Source organism: Cupressus sempervirens, chromosome 9 (genome assembly GCF_028749045.1).
Source record: "Cupressus sempervirens isolate cs-2001-9-10 chromosome 9, ASM2874904v1, whole genome shotgun sequence".
NCBI lineage: Eukaryota > Viridiplantae > Streptophyta > Pinopsida > Cupressales > Cupressaceae > Cupressus > Cupressus sempervirens.
Window position 1 is genome coordinate 818,971,630 of NC_143126.1, and position 21,096 is coordinate 818,992,725.

Consider the following 21,096-nt stretch of genomic DNA (forward strand, 5'->3'; position numbering starts at 1 on the left):
TAACAACTCAAGTGATGGATGCCTTCAACTCTATTTATTGGCTTTAAATTGGCAAAATTATCAAATGAAATGTATGTCATAGTCAACAACACATCTCAACTGATGTGTGCCTTCAATTATATTTATTGGCTTTGAGTTGTAGCCATTTACACATTTTTCAAATAAGTTAAAAATTCATCACATCATTGTCATCATTAGAAGTCAAACAAACAACCTAAAATTGAAAGACTCTTGCTCCCATTTCATTTTTTAAGTACACTACAATTTTGACTTTGAACCATAGTAACGAGAATCGCCTGAATCAGTGATTCCGCGACCCAATACATCTTGCGCGATTTTTTTTGAATCGTGAAACGGTATCGCCGATTTTTGGGCCATGAATCGCCGATTCAGGCGATTCAAGTAAAAATCGCCAAAATCGGCTATGAATCGCCCGCGGCATGTAAAAAGGGAAGTTGAAATTTTTAAAAAAATCACTTGTTTTTTTCACTTTGTTTTTGACCTATTCTCTTTGTTATAACCCTAAAGGGCCTTCTATTTGTGAAGCATGAGTAGAAGAGAGGAAAAGTGAGAGAGAAGAAGAGAAAAGAAAAGCCATAGGTTTCCAACCGGCAAGGAGGAGGAGCACCAAAGAGATCAGCAGGCCATTTGGGGAGCCCATCAATTGCTTTGGGAGCATTAAGGAGCCAATATCAACACTCCTCAACTCATTTGCAAGAGGTAAGTGCTTTTTTTTTTTTCTTGCATGTTAGTGTATTATGCATTTTTTGTTAAATTTTTAGTGTATTATGCGTTTTTAGTTAAATTTCTATAGTTTTCAAGAATTTTAGTGTAAATCTTGAATGCTTTTTATTTTTACTAAGTTGCAAGCTAGGGTTTGTTATTTTCTAATTTTTATTAGCTTCAAACTTTGATATTTTACATAAAAAAAATTATTGCAGCAGCCTTTGCTCTCATTTTTCGCAAATTCCAATGGGTAAAAAAGATGAATGTTGTAAATATAATGAAGAGTTTCCTGGAAGAACCAAATATCAAACAAAATGCATGTTTTGTAAAGAAAAAATAACTTCCGGGGGTATTTATAGATTGAAATTCCACATTGCTGCTATACCTGGACATGATGTTACAGTTTGCACTCACCAAACTCCTGAGGCAAAACGCACTTGCTTAATGGCATTAGAAAAAATTGAAAAAGACAAAGCAAATAGGAAAATGCAAGTTGAAGGGTTAAGGGGTATTGGCTCCCATGTTCCCGCATCCGCAGCCGCATCCACATCTGCATCTGCATCAGCTTCCGCATCCGTAGGTTGTGTTGGAGAGGGTTCTTCCAGGCCTCCTTTTTATCCTAGTTCTTCTGCTCGTGCTAGTGCTAGTGTTAGTCGGTCACATACTGAGATGAAGTCCCACACCAACCTATTGCAGCCTAGAGTGCGGAAAAACAGAATGGATAGTTACTTTGTGCCCCGCACTACTCCTGGTTCCCAACCCACGCTTGAGGGCATGGGTTTGAACAAGGAGATTCACAATGCTGCCAGAAAGGAGATATGCAAATTTTGGTACTTTTGCAACATTCCATTTATTGCAGCAAGGTAATTGATTCTTTTTTCTTTGTTTTCTTTAAAGCTAAAATTAAAAGTAAAAGTAAAACTTTAATTATATCTACTTGTTTTATAATTTGAGTCTTTGACATCTAAACTTTTATTTGTGACAGGGCTCCTTATTGGCAGAATATGATAGATACGGTTGCTATTTGTGGTCTGGGATTTAAAGCCCCAACTGAGGCTGAGTTGAGCGGATACCTCCTGGATGAGATGGTAGAGGACATGAGGGTTGACCTCGAGGAGAACCGAAAGGAATGGATTGCAAAGGGTTGCACCATCATGACTGATGGTTGGACCGATAGGAGGAATAGAACACTCCTCAATTTTCTTGTATCCTGTGGAGGTGATTGATCATTCTACTTTCCTACATACATTGTAAATTTTGATTTGTTGAATGCTAATTCGTTAATGATCCATTTAATATTATAATTCGTTGTTTTGTTACTTGTAGGATATACCATGTTCATAAAATCCATTGATGCTTCCGCACATGTGAAAAATGCCACATATTTATGTGAGGCTATTGAGGAAGTTATAGAAGAGGTGGGAGAACAAAATGTGATCCAGTTGGTGACGGATAATGCAGCAAATTATGTTGCAGCAGGTAAACTTTTAACTTTGCAAGTTTTGAAAATAAATTTATTTGAATTTTGAAATTTGAGTTTCTAATTGACTTAAAATTGTTGTAGGTAAACTTTTGATGGAGAGGCACCCCATCATATTTTGGTCCCCTTGTGCGGCACACTGCATTGACCTCATGTTGGAGGAAATTGGCAAACTTGAGTTTGTCAAGTCATGTGTGGAAAGGGCAAAAAATATATGCAAATTCATTTATAATCATGCATTTGTCCTTAGCACAATGAGGAAGTACACAAAAGGCAAGGAGTTAGCTCGCCCAGGTATCACGAGGTTTGCCTCGAATTTCATCACCTTGCAATCCTTGTTGACATCAAGGGATGGATTGAGGAGCATGTTTGTTGGGCAGGAGTGGATTTGCTCTTCCTATGCTACGACCACTGTAGGGTTAGATGTGGCGGATTGCATATTTGATGAGGATGGTTTTTGGAAACCCGCTAGAGAAATCCTTAAGGTAAATTTATTGCAATTTAAAATTTTAGTATTTTGCTTTTACTTTAAGTTATATTATTTTATATTTAAGTTTTGACTCATATTTTTTGTTTTACTTTATATGTAGGTCACTGAGCCCCTTGTAGCTTTGCTACGAACTGCTGATGGGGAGAAGCCCTCTATGGGCTACATTTATGAGGGCATGGATAGGGCCAAGGAGGCCATCAGAGCCCAATATGCAAGAGTGCAGGAGAGGTATGGCCCTATTTGGGACATCATCGATAGGAGATGGCAGAATCAGCTCCATCGACCCATCCACGCAGCAGCTTACTATCTGAATCCGGCATTTCGTTTCTGTCCTGAGTTCAAGGCGGATGCGGAGGTTCTCACTGCTTATACACAATGATTCAGAGATTGAGTAGCGATGAAAATAGCGTTGCTGCAATTGTTGAGCTAGACCAATTCAACAATAAGGAGGGGCCACTTTTCTCTGGCAGGATGGCCATAAATGCTTAGACAACACTACTGCCAGGTAAAAATTAAATAATATATTCAATGTTCATGAATCTAGATTCTAAACTTAAAGTTGATTATATAATGCATTAATTTTAGAGTTGTAATTTGTAAATGAGACTAATTGTTTTTGTTTTTTCCTTATTTCAGATAGATGGTCGCAAATGTTTGGGGCCACAACCCCAAACCTTCAAAAAATTGCCATCCGCATTCTGAGTCAGCCGAGCAGCACTTCTGGATGTGAGCGCAGTTGGTCCATGTTCGAGCACATCCACTCGAAGAGGAGAAAAAGGTTGACAGTGCAGAGGTTGAATGATCTTGTCTTTGTTCATTACAACCTTCGTCTTAGGATTAGACAGATTTTGGGCGCTGACTCCTCTCCGATCATTCTAGAGGAGATTGATCCAGAATCAGAGTGGATCACAGAGACCGTGGACCCAGTCTTCACTGAGGAAGACCGCGCGTGGGTTGACCAGGTGGATGTAGAGGTTGAGGTTGTGGCTAGGACAGAGGAGGCAGCTAGAGCACGTTCAGGCATTGGTAGACGCACACGCGCACGCACAGACGCAGGCCCTAGTGACGTTATTCATGAGCCCATTGCCCATGCAGGGGACATGGCTCGGCGGTCCTCTAGGACCTACCTTACACGCCTTTCTCATAGGCAAACTGGATACTCAGAGGCTGAGGTTGAGGCTGCAGCAGAGCTAGAGGATGATGATGAGGATGATGAGGCTTGAGCTGGAGCCTTGTTTTTATATTTTGTTTACACTGTATAGATATTGATAGTGATACTGAATCACTGATAGACATATGTTTCAAACTTTCATGGATCTTCATCTTAGAGTTATACATACATTTATGATTTGATGTCTTATAGATCTTCATGATTTCATCTTACTGATTCTATGATTTGAATCATTATGATCATTTGATTTTTATTTACTTCAGCTAGCATACAATTTACATTTTAGTACATAATGATAACATAGTTACGTATGTGATGGATTTTATGTTTCATGTTTATGTATGTTAGATTCTATTTGATGATGTTATAGTGTTTTTAAGTTATATTCAATAAAGGGTGCATGAAATAAGTCTTAAATTGTTAAAATCTTTACATTTAAAGGGTTTTTTCAAATTTGCCGATTCATCGTCGATTCACCGGCGATTCACCCCTGATTCACGATTCGATTCGGCCATGCCGATTCCGATACAATTCCGATTCACGTTACTATGCTTTGAACAGTATGTCAATTTAATGATGTTATTGTGCCTTTAAGATTTATTTAATTGGCATTAAATATTTATCTTTGGCATTTGGCATTGATAGATGATGAAGTATCATACTATCAAACAATGTTACCCTCGGACTCGTCCCAGTATTTTTTCCAGCAGTCCCCATCTTGGAAATATCCCAGGGATAGGGAATGCCTAAGGAACTTTAATTTCTACAAGAAATTTGACTTTGACACTCAAAGTAACAGAAATTTTGCATATGAATTCCACTAATTCTTATATTTTAAGGTTATATTATGTATAAGTGCATGCTTTATCCATCTTTTCATAATAATATTTTCAATTTCTCTATATAATTCAATTTTCCTATTGTTATAGTTATCCCCTAGCCGTCCCCAAAATCGGCAAAATAAATTGTCATCTTGGGAACTTGTCCCCCTATTCCCTGTCATACTTGTCTGAAAAACTTAGGCTAACCTAGCTATCAAATTTTCTAATTTTGCGATTCTATATGTTTCTTTAATTTTTTTTTAAATTGCATTACCCATGTACCAGATTCTCGTACCTATAGCTGAACTGACAAATTAGGTTTTTACATTTGATAGGAACAAATTTTCAGAAAACTAAAATATATTACTTCCTTGGGGAATCCAACTTTGTTCTAATCAAAAAACATAAACAATCATAAATATATACATCAAAATAACATGAAATTTTAGTTTATAATTTTGCAGTTTTATACTTTATTAGTTTCTAGTTTGACTGTATAATTATTATTATATAATTTAATAAATAATATAAAAATATGATATGGCTCCATCCTGTAGTATGATGATTAAGTTGTGGCATTGTGGATGGGGCCACCAAGCTTTAAATTCCCAGGCGGCTGATTCTGAACCATCGCAATGTTCATGTCAGTTGTTTCAAAAGTGTTCATGCTTGTGTAGAGACTCGCTTGGCCGGTGTGTTGGCAAGCTCCGTGCCCTTCTAGGCTACCATGCTCGCAGATCTAGGCTCTTGTTGTTGAGTTGATGGTGGGGATGAGAACTCCCTTCTTGTGGCCTCACTTGGTTGTGGGCAATACTAAAATCCTCATAGGTGATTAAAATATGTGTATATGTGTGTGTGTGATATGTAAAAGTTTATAATATATATTAGTATTAATTATTAAATTTATTATGTAATCATTTTATTTAATAAACTTTGTAAAGTTTAAATTTCAACACTATTTTATAATAGTAATTACGATGTTATTTTAAATTATAGGGAACAACACATAAGAAAATAGGTTTCCATCATAATAAAATTTCAAGATTCAAACAATTTTATTATTATAGAATTGCAAGGTTATTAAAACATGATGATACACCAAAAGTCACATAGGGCCAATGTCCTTGATCTTTTCATCTTTGTCCTAAGGTTCTATGACATGACTAGGGTCACTGTCATGAATATAATCACTCTCTACTGGCTCATAAAATACAATCAATATTACTAAACCAAATCATCTCATAATTACTATCAGAGCTAATTCTAACATTCTCATCAAAGTTCTCAACATCTTCTATATGCATATCCTCACATATTGTTTCCCCTACACAGGGAAAAGGCATGTAGTGGAGACATCCTAATCAATCAAGTAACTCTTTGACAAATAAAATAATATTGTTCCCCAATGTTGTACAAGATATTTGTCTCTCAAAATAAAGGAAAAAAACACTGATAATTTTTAGTAGTGTTAAATTGAAACAAATATCAGTTCTGAAAAACACTGATAATTTTTAGTAGTGTTACATTGAAACAAATATCAGTTCTAACATGCATCTAAAACATTTCTTGTAAGAACCCTATTGGTTCTAACTCTAACAAACATCAAATTGCTTCACTTTTAAAATGTCAAACATCTTGCATGCAACCTCTATCTCGCTGTCCTTTACTTTCAGATTGTATGTGCTTTCTTGAAATGGGTTTAAATGATGTTATGGTTGCAAAATAACTCAACAATGACTAAACATAGAACAAGAGGCAATGGTGATTACTCTTGATCATTTCAAATGCATATATCAGAATTTTCACATGTAAATCTACGCATAGAGACAAGAAGCATTTTAGCAAACACTTGACATGAAATAACACTTAATTTAATTGTGAAAATTTGATGAACCTGGGAATGCTCAGAATATACTGTTGATGTTTCCTAATGACCTCCAGCCACCTGGAACTGATGTTAAAATGCAATGTTGGCCTATACAATCAAGAACGGCCCTCTAGATGAAACGCATGCCATGGAAACACCTAATGCAGCCTCTTGAAATTGAATGCAGTTTGTCCAAGACTTAATGCTGTTGTTTCTATGCCACCCAACCTGCATCTAATAGCTCAAACGTTGCCTGTACAAACCTCCACGCGACCCTTATAAAAAGATCCCAGATAATGATTCAGATCGCAGCCACTATTAAACTATACAAAATGGCATTTGATTGCAAGGACTGTACAATATATTCAACACCACAATAATTGATTTCGCTGTTTTATCAAACCGCAGCCAAACAATTGATTGAATGGTATAAAACAGCACCATTCAATTCCCCAGATAATTTCAGACCAATACTCAGCAGACATAGCACAATTCACCCAGTGTTTCACAAACTCACAGAGCTGAAATGATGAAGAAATCACAATTCTCCAACAATGTTGAAACCCTTATTTCAAACTCTTCTACAAACACAGTTATCAAATGCACAATAAAAAAAAATATAAGCAATAGAAAGAATTCCTTTCACACCAAACGCCTTGTATCTTCTTAGATACACCTTTCACATAAAAGCTCATTGCTTTATACTTAGGCACATATTTGAATAATATAATTTATTATCTACCTTTGGCTCCAAAATGACCTTTTCATCAATATCATTCTATTGTGACACATGAGGTCATTGTTCCCTATGCCCAAGATTTAAAACTCTTCAACCTGGTTCCAACGAGCTATGACACTAAGGCAATTAATATACAATACCGGCAAAAATAGCAACCTCTATGTATTTAATTAAATAATAATCATAATTCACCCTATTGGTTCCCAAAACCACAGATTGGAAATCCAAGAGCTTGCCAATTCTCCAATAGGACTCCACAATCAATTTTGGCCAACGAACGAGATTGACCTTGATTCCCTTGCACTTCAGGCTCCACTACACCTAGGCGGGTAGACCTTCACCTCGAACCTAATCACCTAGTTCAAAACTTTTATAGAGTGAATTTAAACTTTATGAGTTCTCCGATTGGCAAGGTCGTCAAACTCGATCGAAATAAAGTTGAATGTTAAATATTTGAATTGATTGAATGTGTTGTATAATATTTGTCAATAATTGATTAGATGCTTCCAAGAAGGGAGTAGAAGGGAGTATGTAGATTTCTGACTACAATTAATAACTCCAATAATTATATTCTAATGATTTTAAAAGGCTAATGCCTTAGTTTATTCGGGCAACAAAGTCAATTATTATGAAGATTATTATGTACAACTCTATGAGACAATATTTATGTTAAATATCATCAATTACCCGTAAATTCTGCAACAATACCTTTTATATGCAATTCTATGTTAGCCAAAAGGAATTTAACTTCTTAAGAAGTCTAGTTAGCCAAAGACGCAGAAACTTTATACGTTTCATATTATTCCCATTCATTGGCCAGAACTGATTGAGAAGTCCTATTGGAGAATTGGCAAGCTCTTGGATTTCCAATCTACGATTTTGGGAACCAATAGATTGGCAACTCTACTAGGGAACTATCCATGAGATGCTTTGGAAGTTTACCTACTTTGATTTACAAAAGATTTTGAGAAATTTTATCCTTCCCATTCCAATAACTCAATACCAACAGATTGGCGACTTTGCTAGGAAGAGTTGCTTGCAATTCCTATTGTGAAGTTACCAGAATCTCAAGTTTCACAGACGAAGCATATTTTCAAAGTGCACTCTGCTGGAGCCTGGAAGCAAGAACCAAGTTAGATCAACAAATCAACATTTTCCTCGAAAGAGGTGGCGACTCTATTCAAAGTTTTAGTTGGTAGCTCTGCTGAGGAAAAGACTCAGAAAGAAATGGTAAATAGTCTTTTCAAATGCATCAATCATTCTCAAGAAAGCCTTTTATTCCAAAATCCAAATAGCATCAGGCCATTGGATTTCAGCAAGTTTGATTATAAACCTAACAAGCTATCCCCAAAATTTTCACAACTTGTACCAAAGTTCCATGGAGAATGGAATGAATCAGCACTTCGCATTTGGATGAGTTTTATAAATTTGTAGAGGATTATGAAATTTGTGCAGAAGATCAGGTGATGAAGCTAATTGCTAAAACATGAAAGGACTCACAACTATATAAAGCATAGACAATTAAAATTAATAAGCAATAATTACAAACCAATTTGGTTTTAGTTTGATAATAAAGTATTGTTTATATGGGACATGACTTTTGAATTTGAGAAGTCACACACTTCTTTCAATAGAGTATAAATGGAAATATTTTCATTTGAGCAAGGAGACATTCTTAAAAAGATATATTTGCAGAAGCAATTATAGATAGCAATAAAGGAGATATATTAAAGAAAATAATATGGAGGATAAAATATTTTTATGTAGTTATGGAATTCTTGAAAATTGAAGTTTAAATATTTTGTTCGGATTTGTCCTCTAACATTATTGATTTTAAATCAATTGCTGCTAACAGTATAAAAGTTGATTTCAATGCATATCTTTGATTATCAAAAATTGCATAGGAAATGTTGTCTATGGAAATTTTGTCTAATTGGTTTTTCAAAAATATTAAATTCAATTAGACTAGGATTTGTGTTGCCAATTGAAGTTTTAGCCTATAAAGTAGTGGATGGTATAATATTGTCTCTCAAGGTTGTACATAAGGATCTAAAGAAGTTTGACTCTATTCGCCCAAGGGACTGGTCTGCATTTTATGTTAAGAAAATGAGTTAACGTCTGAATTCTTGAAGTTCGATATTCCTCATATCCATAATTCATAAATATTATTCCTTCCATTAAAATAACATTCATTTCACAAACAAAACATTAAAAGCATTCATATAATTTCATCTTGAACTAGTTTTAAAGATTTTGCCAACCTAAAGAAACTACCAAAGCTTTAATTCGCTATAGAAAAGCCTTGAACCTGATAATTAGGGATTTAGGTGAAGGTTCACAAGCCTAGATGTAGCGAAGCCTAAAGTGCAAAGGAAGTGGAGTCATTCCCATTCGTTGGCTAGAATTGATTGGGCAATCGTATCGGAGAATGGGCAAAGCTCATGGATTTCCAATCTATGGTTTTGGTAACCAACACACCCGTCTTGCAAAAAATGATTGAAGAAAAATCAATATCAATATCTGATAGCACATGAGTAATCATGATGACGAAAGACGATGAATGATTTTGACAAGGTGACTTACTAAAAATAGACACTCCAAGATTCTTGGCACCCAAAGAAGCCAAAAATAAAAACTGAGAGCATCATTCAATTCCTCTAACTCATCGAAACCATCAATTAACTTACTATAAATAGTAAGTCCCACCAAGCGGAGCCATAACTCTCAACAGTGTCTTCTAATCACTAGTATTACCCTACAAGGACCCAATAATAGGCTAAATCCAACCACTATGTAACGTCCCCTCTTTAGTTCGACATGACATTGATCATGGATTTTGCCTATTCCAAACTCTCGTAGGCAAATGGTGTGTGGAGAGAGTCAATTCTGCGGATCAGATGGTCATATCTTGCTCTTGAAAAAGTGTTAAGAGGTTATATTTTATTATTATGTGTTATTGAGGCCTACATGTTATAATTTTAAGTTGAGTTGCACTTTTTATTTTATAAAATTACTTTATTATAAAAAGTGCATTATAATGAGATTTTATAAAGGATGTTTCTAGAAGTTTTAGAAAAAGTGCATTATAATGAGATTTTATAAAGGATGTTTCTAGAAGTTCTAGCAACTTCTTAGAAAAGTGAATAAATAGAGGGTTGGGCCTCTCATTTTGGACATGCTTGGATTTGAGATTTCTTCTACTTCTTCCATTGTGGAGCAAATTTGTAGTCTCTTGGGTCTGCAAATTATTTGATCTTTGGGAACGAATCACTCCCTTGGATTGGCGACTTTGAGGGTGTGAAATATCACCTGAATTGTTGCATTTGAGGAGTTGGTAATTCAGCCATCTCATTTGGACTTCATTGAGATTCAGTTATAAGGGTTTACTTTGGTTGGAATAAGGGTTTCAGTTGTGCCCTAGCATTTGTGGATTGATTAACAGGGTTTGTAGACATAGTTGTGCATTATTTTCAGACTGCCAGTCCAGGGTTTGGACCCACGGTTTTGCTCATAACTCCTAATTGGCTTGACGGATGAATTTCATATTTTAGGGGGTTATTCAGCAACCCTAGGCGCCCAGATTTATTGCTTTTAGAGTGACAAAAAACGCTGCAATATTTTTATCTAGCAGCCGTACCTGTACGGCCCTGTCAATTGGGCAGCAGCAGCAATTTTGTGAGTTGGTTTGGGGCAGATTGTGAGGTCTTCATGTGGCATTAATTCAGCATTCATATCCGGCAAAATTGGAGCTATTCCAGGTGCACAAACTGAAGTTTTGATGGCCAAAATATTGCATGTTATGGATTAGAACAGTCAGCACTGTCATTGCATAAATAGTTATTTCCAGTCCTTAATAACTGTTGTAAAAGTTTCGTCATTTGCATTCCAAATCTGAACTAGGTTATTGTTCATGTCATAACATTGCATTATCAAGAGCTTGATGTATTAGAAGTGCATAGTTGTGACAGTCTCTCATTGTAATCAGTTCTATTTGCTGTCATAAAATCAGAATTGCATTGAGTTTCATATTGTCATCTATCTCTTAGATTGGTAGTGTTATAATCTGGAATTGTTGTTCATACATTATTGGCATCATATATTGAGGTTTCGTTGTACAACAATTAGTAATATTGCAGCCTGATTCGGTTACATGCCAACTGTTTGACAAAATTCCTAAGTCCAGTTTGAGGGTTTCAGTGGCCTTTATAGTAAGGGTCATTACAGTGGTATCAGAGCTATAAGTCCTGCCATCCTGTGGAGGTCTTATAGGGAATTTGGAACAGCTGGATAGAAGGGAAAGTGTTTGACGAAATGTCAAAACACTAAAATCAGAACATTTATGAGCATGCAACAAAGGCTTTATAATTTCCGCAATACCAAAGCAAGACAAGATAGGATTTCAGACCTGCAGAGCGAACAGTCTAGCTCATCTGTACAGGTGGATATAGAATCCAGTCATACAGACACAGGGGAGGTATTCTTTGATCAAGACTACGACTACAATATGGATAGAGGCGGGAATGCCGGTCCAGATCAGCAAGAGGAAAGATTTTTACAGTTATTAGACACCTTGGCACAGGGACAGCGATTAGCCGAACAAAGAGCACAGGAACAGAATCAGAGAATGGAGCTTATGATGCAGATGATGGCTCGTCAAATGGGGTTGAACGCTAACATAGGTGGAGGAAATAATCATAATGGTAACAATCAAAATGGGAATAATCAGGATGGGATACATAATGGAGGCGAACAAATTGGGAACAATTTCGGTCATGAACCCCAGCAAGCTAGGACAGTGAGTTCGAGACCTATGATTCCCACGTTCCTTCCTAGAGCTCCAGAGCAGCCAGTACCAGAACCCCAGATCACTGACATACAGGATCAGCTAAGGAGAGATTGGGAAGCAGGAGGTCCAGATTTTACAGCTGCAATCACCTTTAGAGAGTATATGGATGTACGGATGAAGCATATGCCCCGTGGACATGACAGGACTCAGAGCTATGAGTTACGAAAGAAAGTAGGGAAACTTCAGTTACCATATTATGATGGCTCGGGGAAGTCTACAGCAAGAGCTTGGGTTCAAAAACTTGACACATACTTTCAATTGAACCCTATGTCTGAAGAAGAAGCTATTAAGTATGCAGCAATTCACCTGAATGGGTTACCACACGAGTGGTGGCATCATGGTATGATCACTATGGGTCATGCACACATTACCTCATATGTGGAGTTTACGGAGAGACTGATTGAACGTTTTGATAAGAAGGATCCAGAACTCCATTTCAAGGAGTTAGCTCAGCTTAAACAATGGGGATCATTGGAAACATACATTTCAGAGTTTCAGAAACTTGCAGTGTTAGTAACAAATGTATCTGAACGGAGGCTATTGGTTTTATTTATGGATGGGCTAGTTGATCCGTTGAGAGGGTGGATTAAAGCTCTCAACCCTCCCACTTTGCAGGAAGCCATTAAGAAAGCTCGTGACATGGATTCCTCTTCAGCTTCTAAAAATAAATTCCAGCCAAAGAGTTTCCCTTCAGGAAAAGATAGGGACAAGAAACCCTTTCATAGAGAGACACAGCTACCTAAAGAGAAAAGTAAGAGGTTGGACAAGGAGACACTTAATAGGAAGAAGCTATGCTTCTATTGCAAAGGCCCGTATGAGTATGGCCATGACTGTCCTGTGAGGCCAAAAGGGAAGACCAACCGAGCAATGTGGGCTTATTACGAAGGTTCAAATTCAAATAGTTCAAAACATCATGATGAGGATCCTGATGAAGCAGAGGGAGAGCAGGAGATAGACAGTGCAGGGCAACAGCAGGGAACAGAGCTACATTTACAGGAAGCACGACTGTCTAGTATCCAGAGAGAGGGATCTTTCAGACTTTGGGGAGTTTTGGCTGGGCAGAAGGTTATTACATTATTGGACACAGGTGCCACACATAATTTCATTGATGCACGATTCGTGGAGAAGCGTGGACTCATTACTGAGGAGTTCGTGGGACTAAGACTCAAGGTAGCTGATGGATACACTCTTCGTTGTGACAGGATGGTACGAGACCTACCTTTGCGCCTGAACAACTATGAGTTTAAGGCGGACTATCATGTGGTTAACATGGGTGACATGGATATAGTACTTGGAATGCAGTGGCTACATTCATTGAAGGTGGTTACCCTGAGACTAGAGGATATGAAGATACAATTCGAAGTGAATGGTAGGACTCATGTGCTTAAGGCTATCCGTAATGGAGACATCAGGACTATCTCATTTAGGCGGCTGGAGAGATTAACTAGGCATAATGATATAGAGTGGGCAGCAGTTTGTACTTTGACACCTACACAGGAGGAGCAACATAAGACGGAATATCATCCTGATATTCAGAAATTGAGGATTAAGTACAAAAAGGTATTCAGTGAGATTCCACCAGGCAGGCCACCGGACAGAGGCATTGAGCATGTTATTGAGCTGGAGGAAGGTGCTAAGCCTATCATGATCACACCATATCGACACCCAAAGCGACTCAAGGATGAGATCGAAAGGACCATCGAGGAGTTGCTAGCTATGGGGCACATCCGACCAAGTAAGTCACCTTTTGCATCTTCTGTTGTTTTGGTAAAAAAGAAGGATGGAACTCTTCGGATGTGTGTTGATTACAGGGAATTAAATAAGAGAACCATTAAGAACAGGTATCCCATTCCTCGCATTGATGAGTTGATAGATGAATTGCATGGGGCTTGTTATTTCACGAAAATTGATTTGAGAACAGGATATCACCTGATCAGAGTCCGTGAACAGGATATTGAGAAAACTGCTTTCAGATGTCATTGTGGGCACTTTGAGTTTGCAGTCATGCCTTTCGGTCTGACCAATGCACCTGCCACTTTCCAGTCCACTATGAACAGAGTTTTCCACCATCAGTTGAGGAAATTCGTGCTGGTGTTTTTTGATGACATTTTGATCTATAGCCGATCATGGCAAGAGCATCTAGAGCATTTGGAGACCGTGTTGAGCATTTTACAGAAGGAGTCCTTGTATGCAAAAGAGTCCAAATGTGACTTAGGGATGACCGAGCTGTTATATTTGGGACACATTATTAGTGCAGATGGAGTGCGGATGGATCCTGAAAAGATTCGCGCTATTGTTGATTGGCCTCCACCAGAGAACCTTACACAGTTGAGGGGGTTCCTTGGTTTATGTGGTTTCTATCGCAGGTTTGTCAGTGGCTACTCACGACATGCATCTCCCATGACAGATCTACTGAAAAAAGGGGAATTTGTGTGGACTCAGAAGGCACAGGACTGTTTTATGAGATTTAAGGAGATAATGACTACGTGCCCAGTTCTAGCATTACCTAATTTCACGAAGCCATTTGAGCTTCAATGTGATGCATCTGGAGAGGGAGTAGGTGTTGTACTTATGCAGAATAAGCACCCCATAGCTTATGAGAGCAGGAAGCTCAGAGGCCCCGAGCGTTCATTCAGTATATATGATAAGGAGATGTTGGCCATCATGCATGCCTTGGCCAAATTCAGACAATATCTTGTGGGTAGCAAGTTTTGTATTAAAACTAATCATAACAGTTTGAGGCATTTCTTGGGACAGCGGGACCTGAATGATCGCCAGCAAAAGTGGGTAAGTTGCAGGCATATGATTTTGACATCTCATATGTCAAGGGAACTCAAAATGTTGTTGCAGATGCTCTTTCTCGAAGGCCACACCTCACTCTTATGGTTCAGATATCAGAGGATTGGCGACACTTGATTATAGCAGAGTATGCCAGGGATACATGGGCCTCCGATATAGTGGAGGGAACAGTGATTGATACCAGATACACACTTGTAGATGATTTAATCATTTACAAGAACAGGATTTACCTAGTCCCAGGATCGAAGGTTAAGCAACTGATTTTGAGAGCATTTCACGACTCACCGACAGCAGGCCATCCCGGGTACTTCAAGACTTACAGGTCAGTTCGAGAGCGGTTCACTTGGAAGGGGCTGAAAGCTGATGTTTTGCAGTACGTTCGAGAGTGTCTTGTTTGCCAGCAAAACAAACAAGAACACACCTATCTGGCAGGGTTCCTACAGCCACTTCCGATCCCTGACAGGAAGTGGGAGTGCATCTCCATGGACTTTATCACAGGTTTGCCCAAGGTACAAGGACGGGATTGTATTTATGTGGTGGTAGATAGATTAACAAAATATGCTCATTTCTTTCCTATCACCACTACCCACTCAGCAGCTCAGGTGGCAGAGGTTTTCTTTCGAGAGGTTTTCAGATTGCACGGATTGCCTCGGAACATTGTGAGTGACAGGGATAGCCGTTTCATGAGTCATTTTTGGCAGGAGGTATTCCGGTTATGTGGCACGGAGCTTACACCCAGCACTAGCTATCACCCACAAACCGATGGTCAGACAGAGATTGTGAACAAATGGGTGGAAGGGTATTTAAGGAATTATGTGGCAGCTCAGCAGCGAGCTTGGGTCAGATGGATATATCTCTGCGAGTATTGTTACAATACTACATATCACATCACTATACAGATGACACCCTTCATGGCACTTTACGGTTATGAAGCACCTAGTTTCTTGGATTTGTTGTTGGGCGACAGCCGGGTACCCAGTGCAGGAGAATTATTTCAGGAGAGTAAGGATATAGTTGCTACTCTGAAAGATGATATTGCGAGAGCTCAGAACCAGCAGAAGCAGTATGCCGACCAGAAGAGGACTGAGCGTAGTTTTGAGGTGGATGATATGGTTTACCTCATGTTGCAGCCATACAGGCAATCTACTCTTAAGAAGAGTGGTGCAGAGAAACTCAAGCCACACTATTACGGACCATTCAGGGTTATTAGGCGAGTTGGTGAGGTGGCTTATGAGTTGGAGCTTCCGGCAGACAGCAGGGTGCACAATGTGTTTCATGTGTCCCGCCTCAAGAAGGCGTTGGGTCAGAATGTGGTACCTTCCGCAGTATTACCTCCTTTAGACGATGAGGGAAAATTGATTTTAGTGCCAGAATCCATCCTGGAGAGCAGAGAAAAGCAACTTCGCAGAAGAGTGATCAGAGAATACTTGGTTAAGTGGAAAGATCTACCTGTTGAGGATGCTACTTGGGAGGGGGAAGCTATTTTGCAGCACCCGGCGTTGAGATTGCTTGAGGCCAAGCAATTTCAGGAGGGGCGGACTGTAATGTCCCCTCTTTAGTTCGACATGACATTGATCATGGATTTTGCCTATTCCAGACTCTCGTAGGCAAATGGTGTGGAGAGAGAGTCAATTCTGCGGATCAGATGGTCATATCTTGCTCTTGAAGAAGTGTTAAGAGGTTATATTTTATTATTATGTGTTATTGGGGCCTACATGTTATAATTTTAAGTTGAGTTGCATTTTTTATTTTATAAAATTACTTTATTATAAAAAGTGCATTATAATGAGATTTTATAAAGGATGTTTCTAGAAGTTCTAGCAACTTCTTAGAAAAGTGAATAAATAGAGGGTTGGGCCTCTCATTTTGGACATGCTTGGATTTGAGATTTCTTCTACTTCTTCCATTGTGGAGCAAATTTGTAGTCTCTTGGGTCTGCAAATTATTTGATCTTTGGGAACGAATCACTCCTTTGGATTGGCGACTTTGAGGGTGTGAAATATCACCTGAATTGTTGCATTTGAGGAGTTGGTAATTCAGCCATCTCATTTGGACTTCATTGAGATTCAGTTATAAGGGTTTACTTTGGTTGGAATAAGGGTTTCAGTTGTGCCCTAGCATTTGTGGATTGATTAACAGGGTTTGTAGACACAGTTGTGCATTATTTTCAGACTGCCAGTCCAGGGTTTGGACCCACGTTTTTGCTCATAACTCCTAATTGGCTTGACGGATGAATTTCATATTTTAGGGGGTTATTCAGCAACCCTAGGCGCCCAGATTTATTGCTTTTGGAGTGACAAAAAACGCTGCAATATTTTTATCTAGCAGCCGTACCTGTACGTCCCTGTCAATTGGGCAGCAGCAACAATTTTGTGAGTTGGTTTGGGGCAGATTGTGAGGTCTTCGTGTGGCATTAATTCAGCATTCATATCCGGCAAAATTGAAGCTATTCCAGGTGCACAAACTGAAGTTTTGATGGCCAAAATATTGCATGTTATGGATTAGAACAGTCAGCACTGTCATTGCATAAATAGTTATTTCCAGTCCTTAATAACTGTTGTAAAAGTTTCGTCATTTGCATTCCAAATCTGAACTGGGTTATTGTTCATGTCATAACATTGCATTGTCAAGAGCTTGATGTATTAGAAGTGCATAGTTGTGACAGTCTCTCATTGTAATCAGTTCTATTTGCTGTCATAAAATCAGAATTGCATTGAGTTTCATATTGTCATCTATCTCTTAGATTGGTAGTGTTATAATCTGGAATTGTTGTTCATACATTATTGGCATCATATATTGAGGTTTCGTTGTACAACAATTAGTAATATTGTAGCCTTATTCGGTTACATGCCAACTGTTTGACAAAATTCCTAAGTCCAGTTTGAGGGTTTCAGTGGCCTTTATAGTAAGGGTCATTACACACTACCATGATCATGCCAACAAGGGGTCACTACACTTCTCAAGCCCTTTATTGAAACACTTATACATAAAACCCTATGCAAACCACCATAAACCAATATGCAAGGTGAAGGTAGTCTAGAGCGAATTTACTTTCAATTTAGCATATATATTATTCATACTAAGCGTATGTGCTATAAGCTTTGTGTCCTTTGCTTCTACCATTTTATATAATATGTTTTCTAACAATATATAAAATTTGGGTCTTGCTCCTGAATGCATTTTCAACAATCTTAACTGGATATCGCTACTGACAGCCTGGTACTATGTCTGGATGTATCAGATATGGCTGAGAGATGAGATTGCATCTGGATACATCCATACACAGCAGCCAGGCCATGTATAACCTATATCTGAACCTGACATGCAGATACATGTATCTGGATGGCAGGGGAGTAAACGGAAACTGGAACAATTACTAGTTTTTACTAGTCAGTGAATCGAAATGATCTTAATATACTAGAAATCAAACCCATGAAATTGAATATTACTCATAATCAAAGGGCTGCCTTACAAAATTAAAACACAAAACTCTTCAAACGTGATTGCACTACATTAGAAAAATACAGGTTTATAAGCAGTACTTCCAAAATGATTACCAAGCCTCTGTAACATGCCATCCACCATCTCAGGATTTGCAATCATCACAGGCTCAGTGACATGATTTCCACGGGCTGCACCAACTGCTGATGCTGTGTTGCCTCTATTAGGATTTAGCAATGAGATACAGACAGACAATGAATGGACTAATGTGGATTTTGATTGTGGGTTCTCTAAGGCGTTATGCAAAAGCCTTCCCAAGAAGCTGCAAATGTAAAAAGCATTAGAAAACGAAATGGATCTGCCAAATTATATGCGTTTCTAATAAAAATAAATATATATACATGAACTAACTATATCCCTGCGAAAAAGGATAAAGAAAAAGAAAATGAGTAAATAAACACCTTGGGCTGGAAAGCTTGGTACTCAATGCAGATGGAGCAAGGCGAGCAATAGCACAAAGTGTTTCTGCTGAATTTGCATGCACTTCAGGTGAACTCTGCTTCGAGAAACATAAAAAGAATACAAGATTATAATGAGAAATAGAAACAATAGATAATTCAAAAAAAAGGGTTAACAAACTCAAAAGGATCAAATACAAACACATGGGACTCACTGTTGAGCTTAATGCATCTATTAGCATTTCCAGCAAGTTAGTGTCAGCTAGCCATTGTAAAGGGTCAATATGATATGTATACATGTGATCATCTGCTCCAACCAACCGGATCACTACCTGGTTGGCATGCATAATCCATAAATACGTGACAATTTGAGTAGCAAGATGACATTTTAGTGAAGATATTGGCAAGAACTTCTGGATTTGACTGTGTAAATATTTTTAGCATCGACATTTCGAATCATAAACTGTGATCCATCATCAGGATGAAACCAAGCATAAGAGAGCAAAAGGAAAAATCTTGATCCATGATCAAGATGAAACCAAGCATTTTTCCTTTTGCTCTCCTATGCTTGGTTTCATCCTGATGATGGATCACTGTGTGATTCGAAACATCAATGCTAAAAATCTTTACACAATCAAATCCAGAAGTTCTTGCCAATAATTATCACGGATTGTGGAAATCTGTTCTCATTGATTTTAGTGAAAGCTTCCTGAATTGATTAAAGAGCAATCCTATGATTCTGTATTACATTTAGAGGCATCCAAATGATTTGGCAAAACCAATCAACTACAAAGAAATAAAATACAGAAGATCTCAAAGGCATACCTCCATGATTGATGTGATGCCAATCAAATTCACCAGTTTACCCAATATTTCTTGATGTGCCTGAAAAGTTTTTAAATCAGGTTTCAAAATCTAACAGAAAGGTAGATGAATGCCAGCAAATCAATGCAAGGTACTAGGGAGCTAGATATAGATTAAGTAAAGAAATATTGGAACAAACACAAAGAATAATCTAAAGCAGTTTTACACCTTTAAAATACTGGTATTCAAGCAATCATTGACCAACAAATGGTGCACCTTAGTGATTTCTACCATACCTTTCCCTTGTTTCTCATCACAAACAATCGTCAATGTGTTAATCTAAACTCATTCAAGGTCTTGTCAGTTTGCAAGGTCATCTTGATGCAGTCTGTTTTCAACTAAGGATTTTGAAGGACAATGGTGATCACCATGAGTTTGGTACACGCCAATAATGATGTTAAATAAAATAATAAAGGCAGAAGAATAGTATAGTGCAGAGCTGCAGCATATCAGGGAGTTTAGCACCTTTTTAATAAAATGTCAATTCTACCAAATTGTTGCTAGCATGGCAGTATGCGAACATTCATCCACTCGTATCATTGGTGCAGACCTTTAGTAAGGTTTAACTTTTGAAAATTTCCACCTCCTGTTAGAGAGACAACATGAATCTCCACACAATTGACATAAGGTGCACTTTGTTAGCGATTTAGCCATCATTATTCAGTGCCTAAGTCATAAAATGGGCTAATACATCCAGAATGTCCAAATTAGCTTGTGAAAAAAGGCAGTAAGTTAAAGGGATCATTATAGGGAAGTAATAAACAGATTTTTCAAGATTGAAAAAAGGTGGCAAATAGCAATGAGCTAAGTGCCAATTGTTTACCGTACAGGTAAAATAAATGAACACATACAGACAATGGAACAGAATAGCAGAATTATATTCGCATATGCCAGACATACATTATGCTTGATAAGATCAATGATAGAAGATAGTAGATGCTTTACAATGATCCTAGACAGGATATAAACACTATCCACCGAACCTTCCCGAAGGAGTCCGTCGGCCACAAACATTATGTCCGCTACAAACTATTACCCGTCGGCTACAAAATACAAAACACCGACGACAATCATTCCATCGGCTACAGAAACACCGTCGGGACCATCCAGTCCGCTGACACCATCCCCCCCAAAAAGAAAAGTCGTCTCTTGACAACTAACAAAATATCTGAGACAAATTAACAAACAAAATACATTAACAAAGTGACTACAACAAGAAAAATCTGCTTCTGACACATCATTGTCACCTTCGTCCCGTGCCTGTAGCCTCTGCTAACACAACACTACCTCCTTAATGAAGCTGACCTTGATAGCCACCTGTGCTGCTTACTCTGTTTTCAACTCCTCAGTACCCTGAGCCAAGTGTCACTGCACTGCCTCCAATTGGATGATCA

General features: G+C 38.1%; 2 protein-coding genes across 7 annotated transcripts in view; one reads left to right on the plus strand and one right to left on the minus strand.

Moving 5' to 3' along the window:
* The window catches only part of LOC149541201 (uncharacterized), a 205,244-nt gene that overhangs the window by 92,192 nt on the left and 91,956 nt on the right, over positions 1–21,096 (minus strand). For 3 of the 6 annotated variants that reach the window (XM_089802210.1, XM_089802205.1, XM_089802209.1), the window contains 4 exons: positions 19,664–19,723; positions 19,054–19,170; positions 18,842–18,939; positions 18,482–18,702 (listed from right to left, as the gene is read on the minus strand). In XM_089802210.1, coding sequence (XP_089658336.1) covers positions 18,482–18,702; positions 18,842–18,939; positions 19,054–19,170; positions 19,664–19,723 — 496 coding nt within the window. The remainder of the gene's footprint in view (positions 1–18,481; positions 18,703–18,841; positions 18,940–19,053; positions 19,171–19,663; positions 19,724–21,096) is intronic. The other 3 variants (XM_089802208.1, XM_089802206.1, XM_089802207.1) reach the window with 3 other exon arrangements.
* LOC149541202 (uncharacterized) lies at positions 2,307–3,075 on the plus strand. Its single transcript, XM_089800314.1, has 2 exons — positions 2,307–2,691; positions 2,797–3,075. The coding sequence occupies exons 1-2, from the start codon at positions 2,359–2,361 to the stop codon at positions 3,073–3,075; spliced, it is 612 nt and encodes a 203-aa protein (XP_089656440.1). The 5' UTR covers positions 2,307–2,358.

Excerpts from the sequence above, each read along its gene's own strand:
- LOC149541202 (XM_089800314.1), top strand. The coding sequence starts at position 2,359 with ATGTTGGAGGAAATTGGCAAACTTGAGTTTGTCAAGTCATGTGTGGAA. Across the intron at positions 2,692-2,796 it reads CCGCTAGAGAAATCCTTAAG|GTCACTGAGCCCCTTGTAGC; the intron begins GTAAATTTATTG and ends CTTTATATGTAG.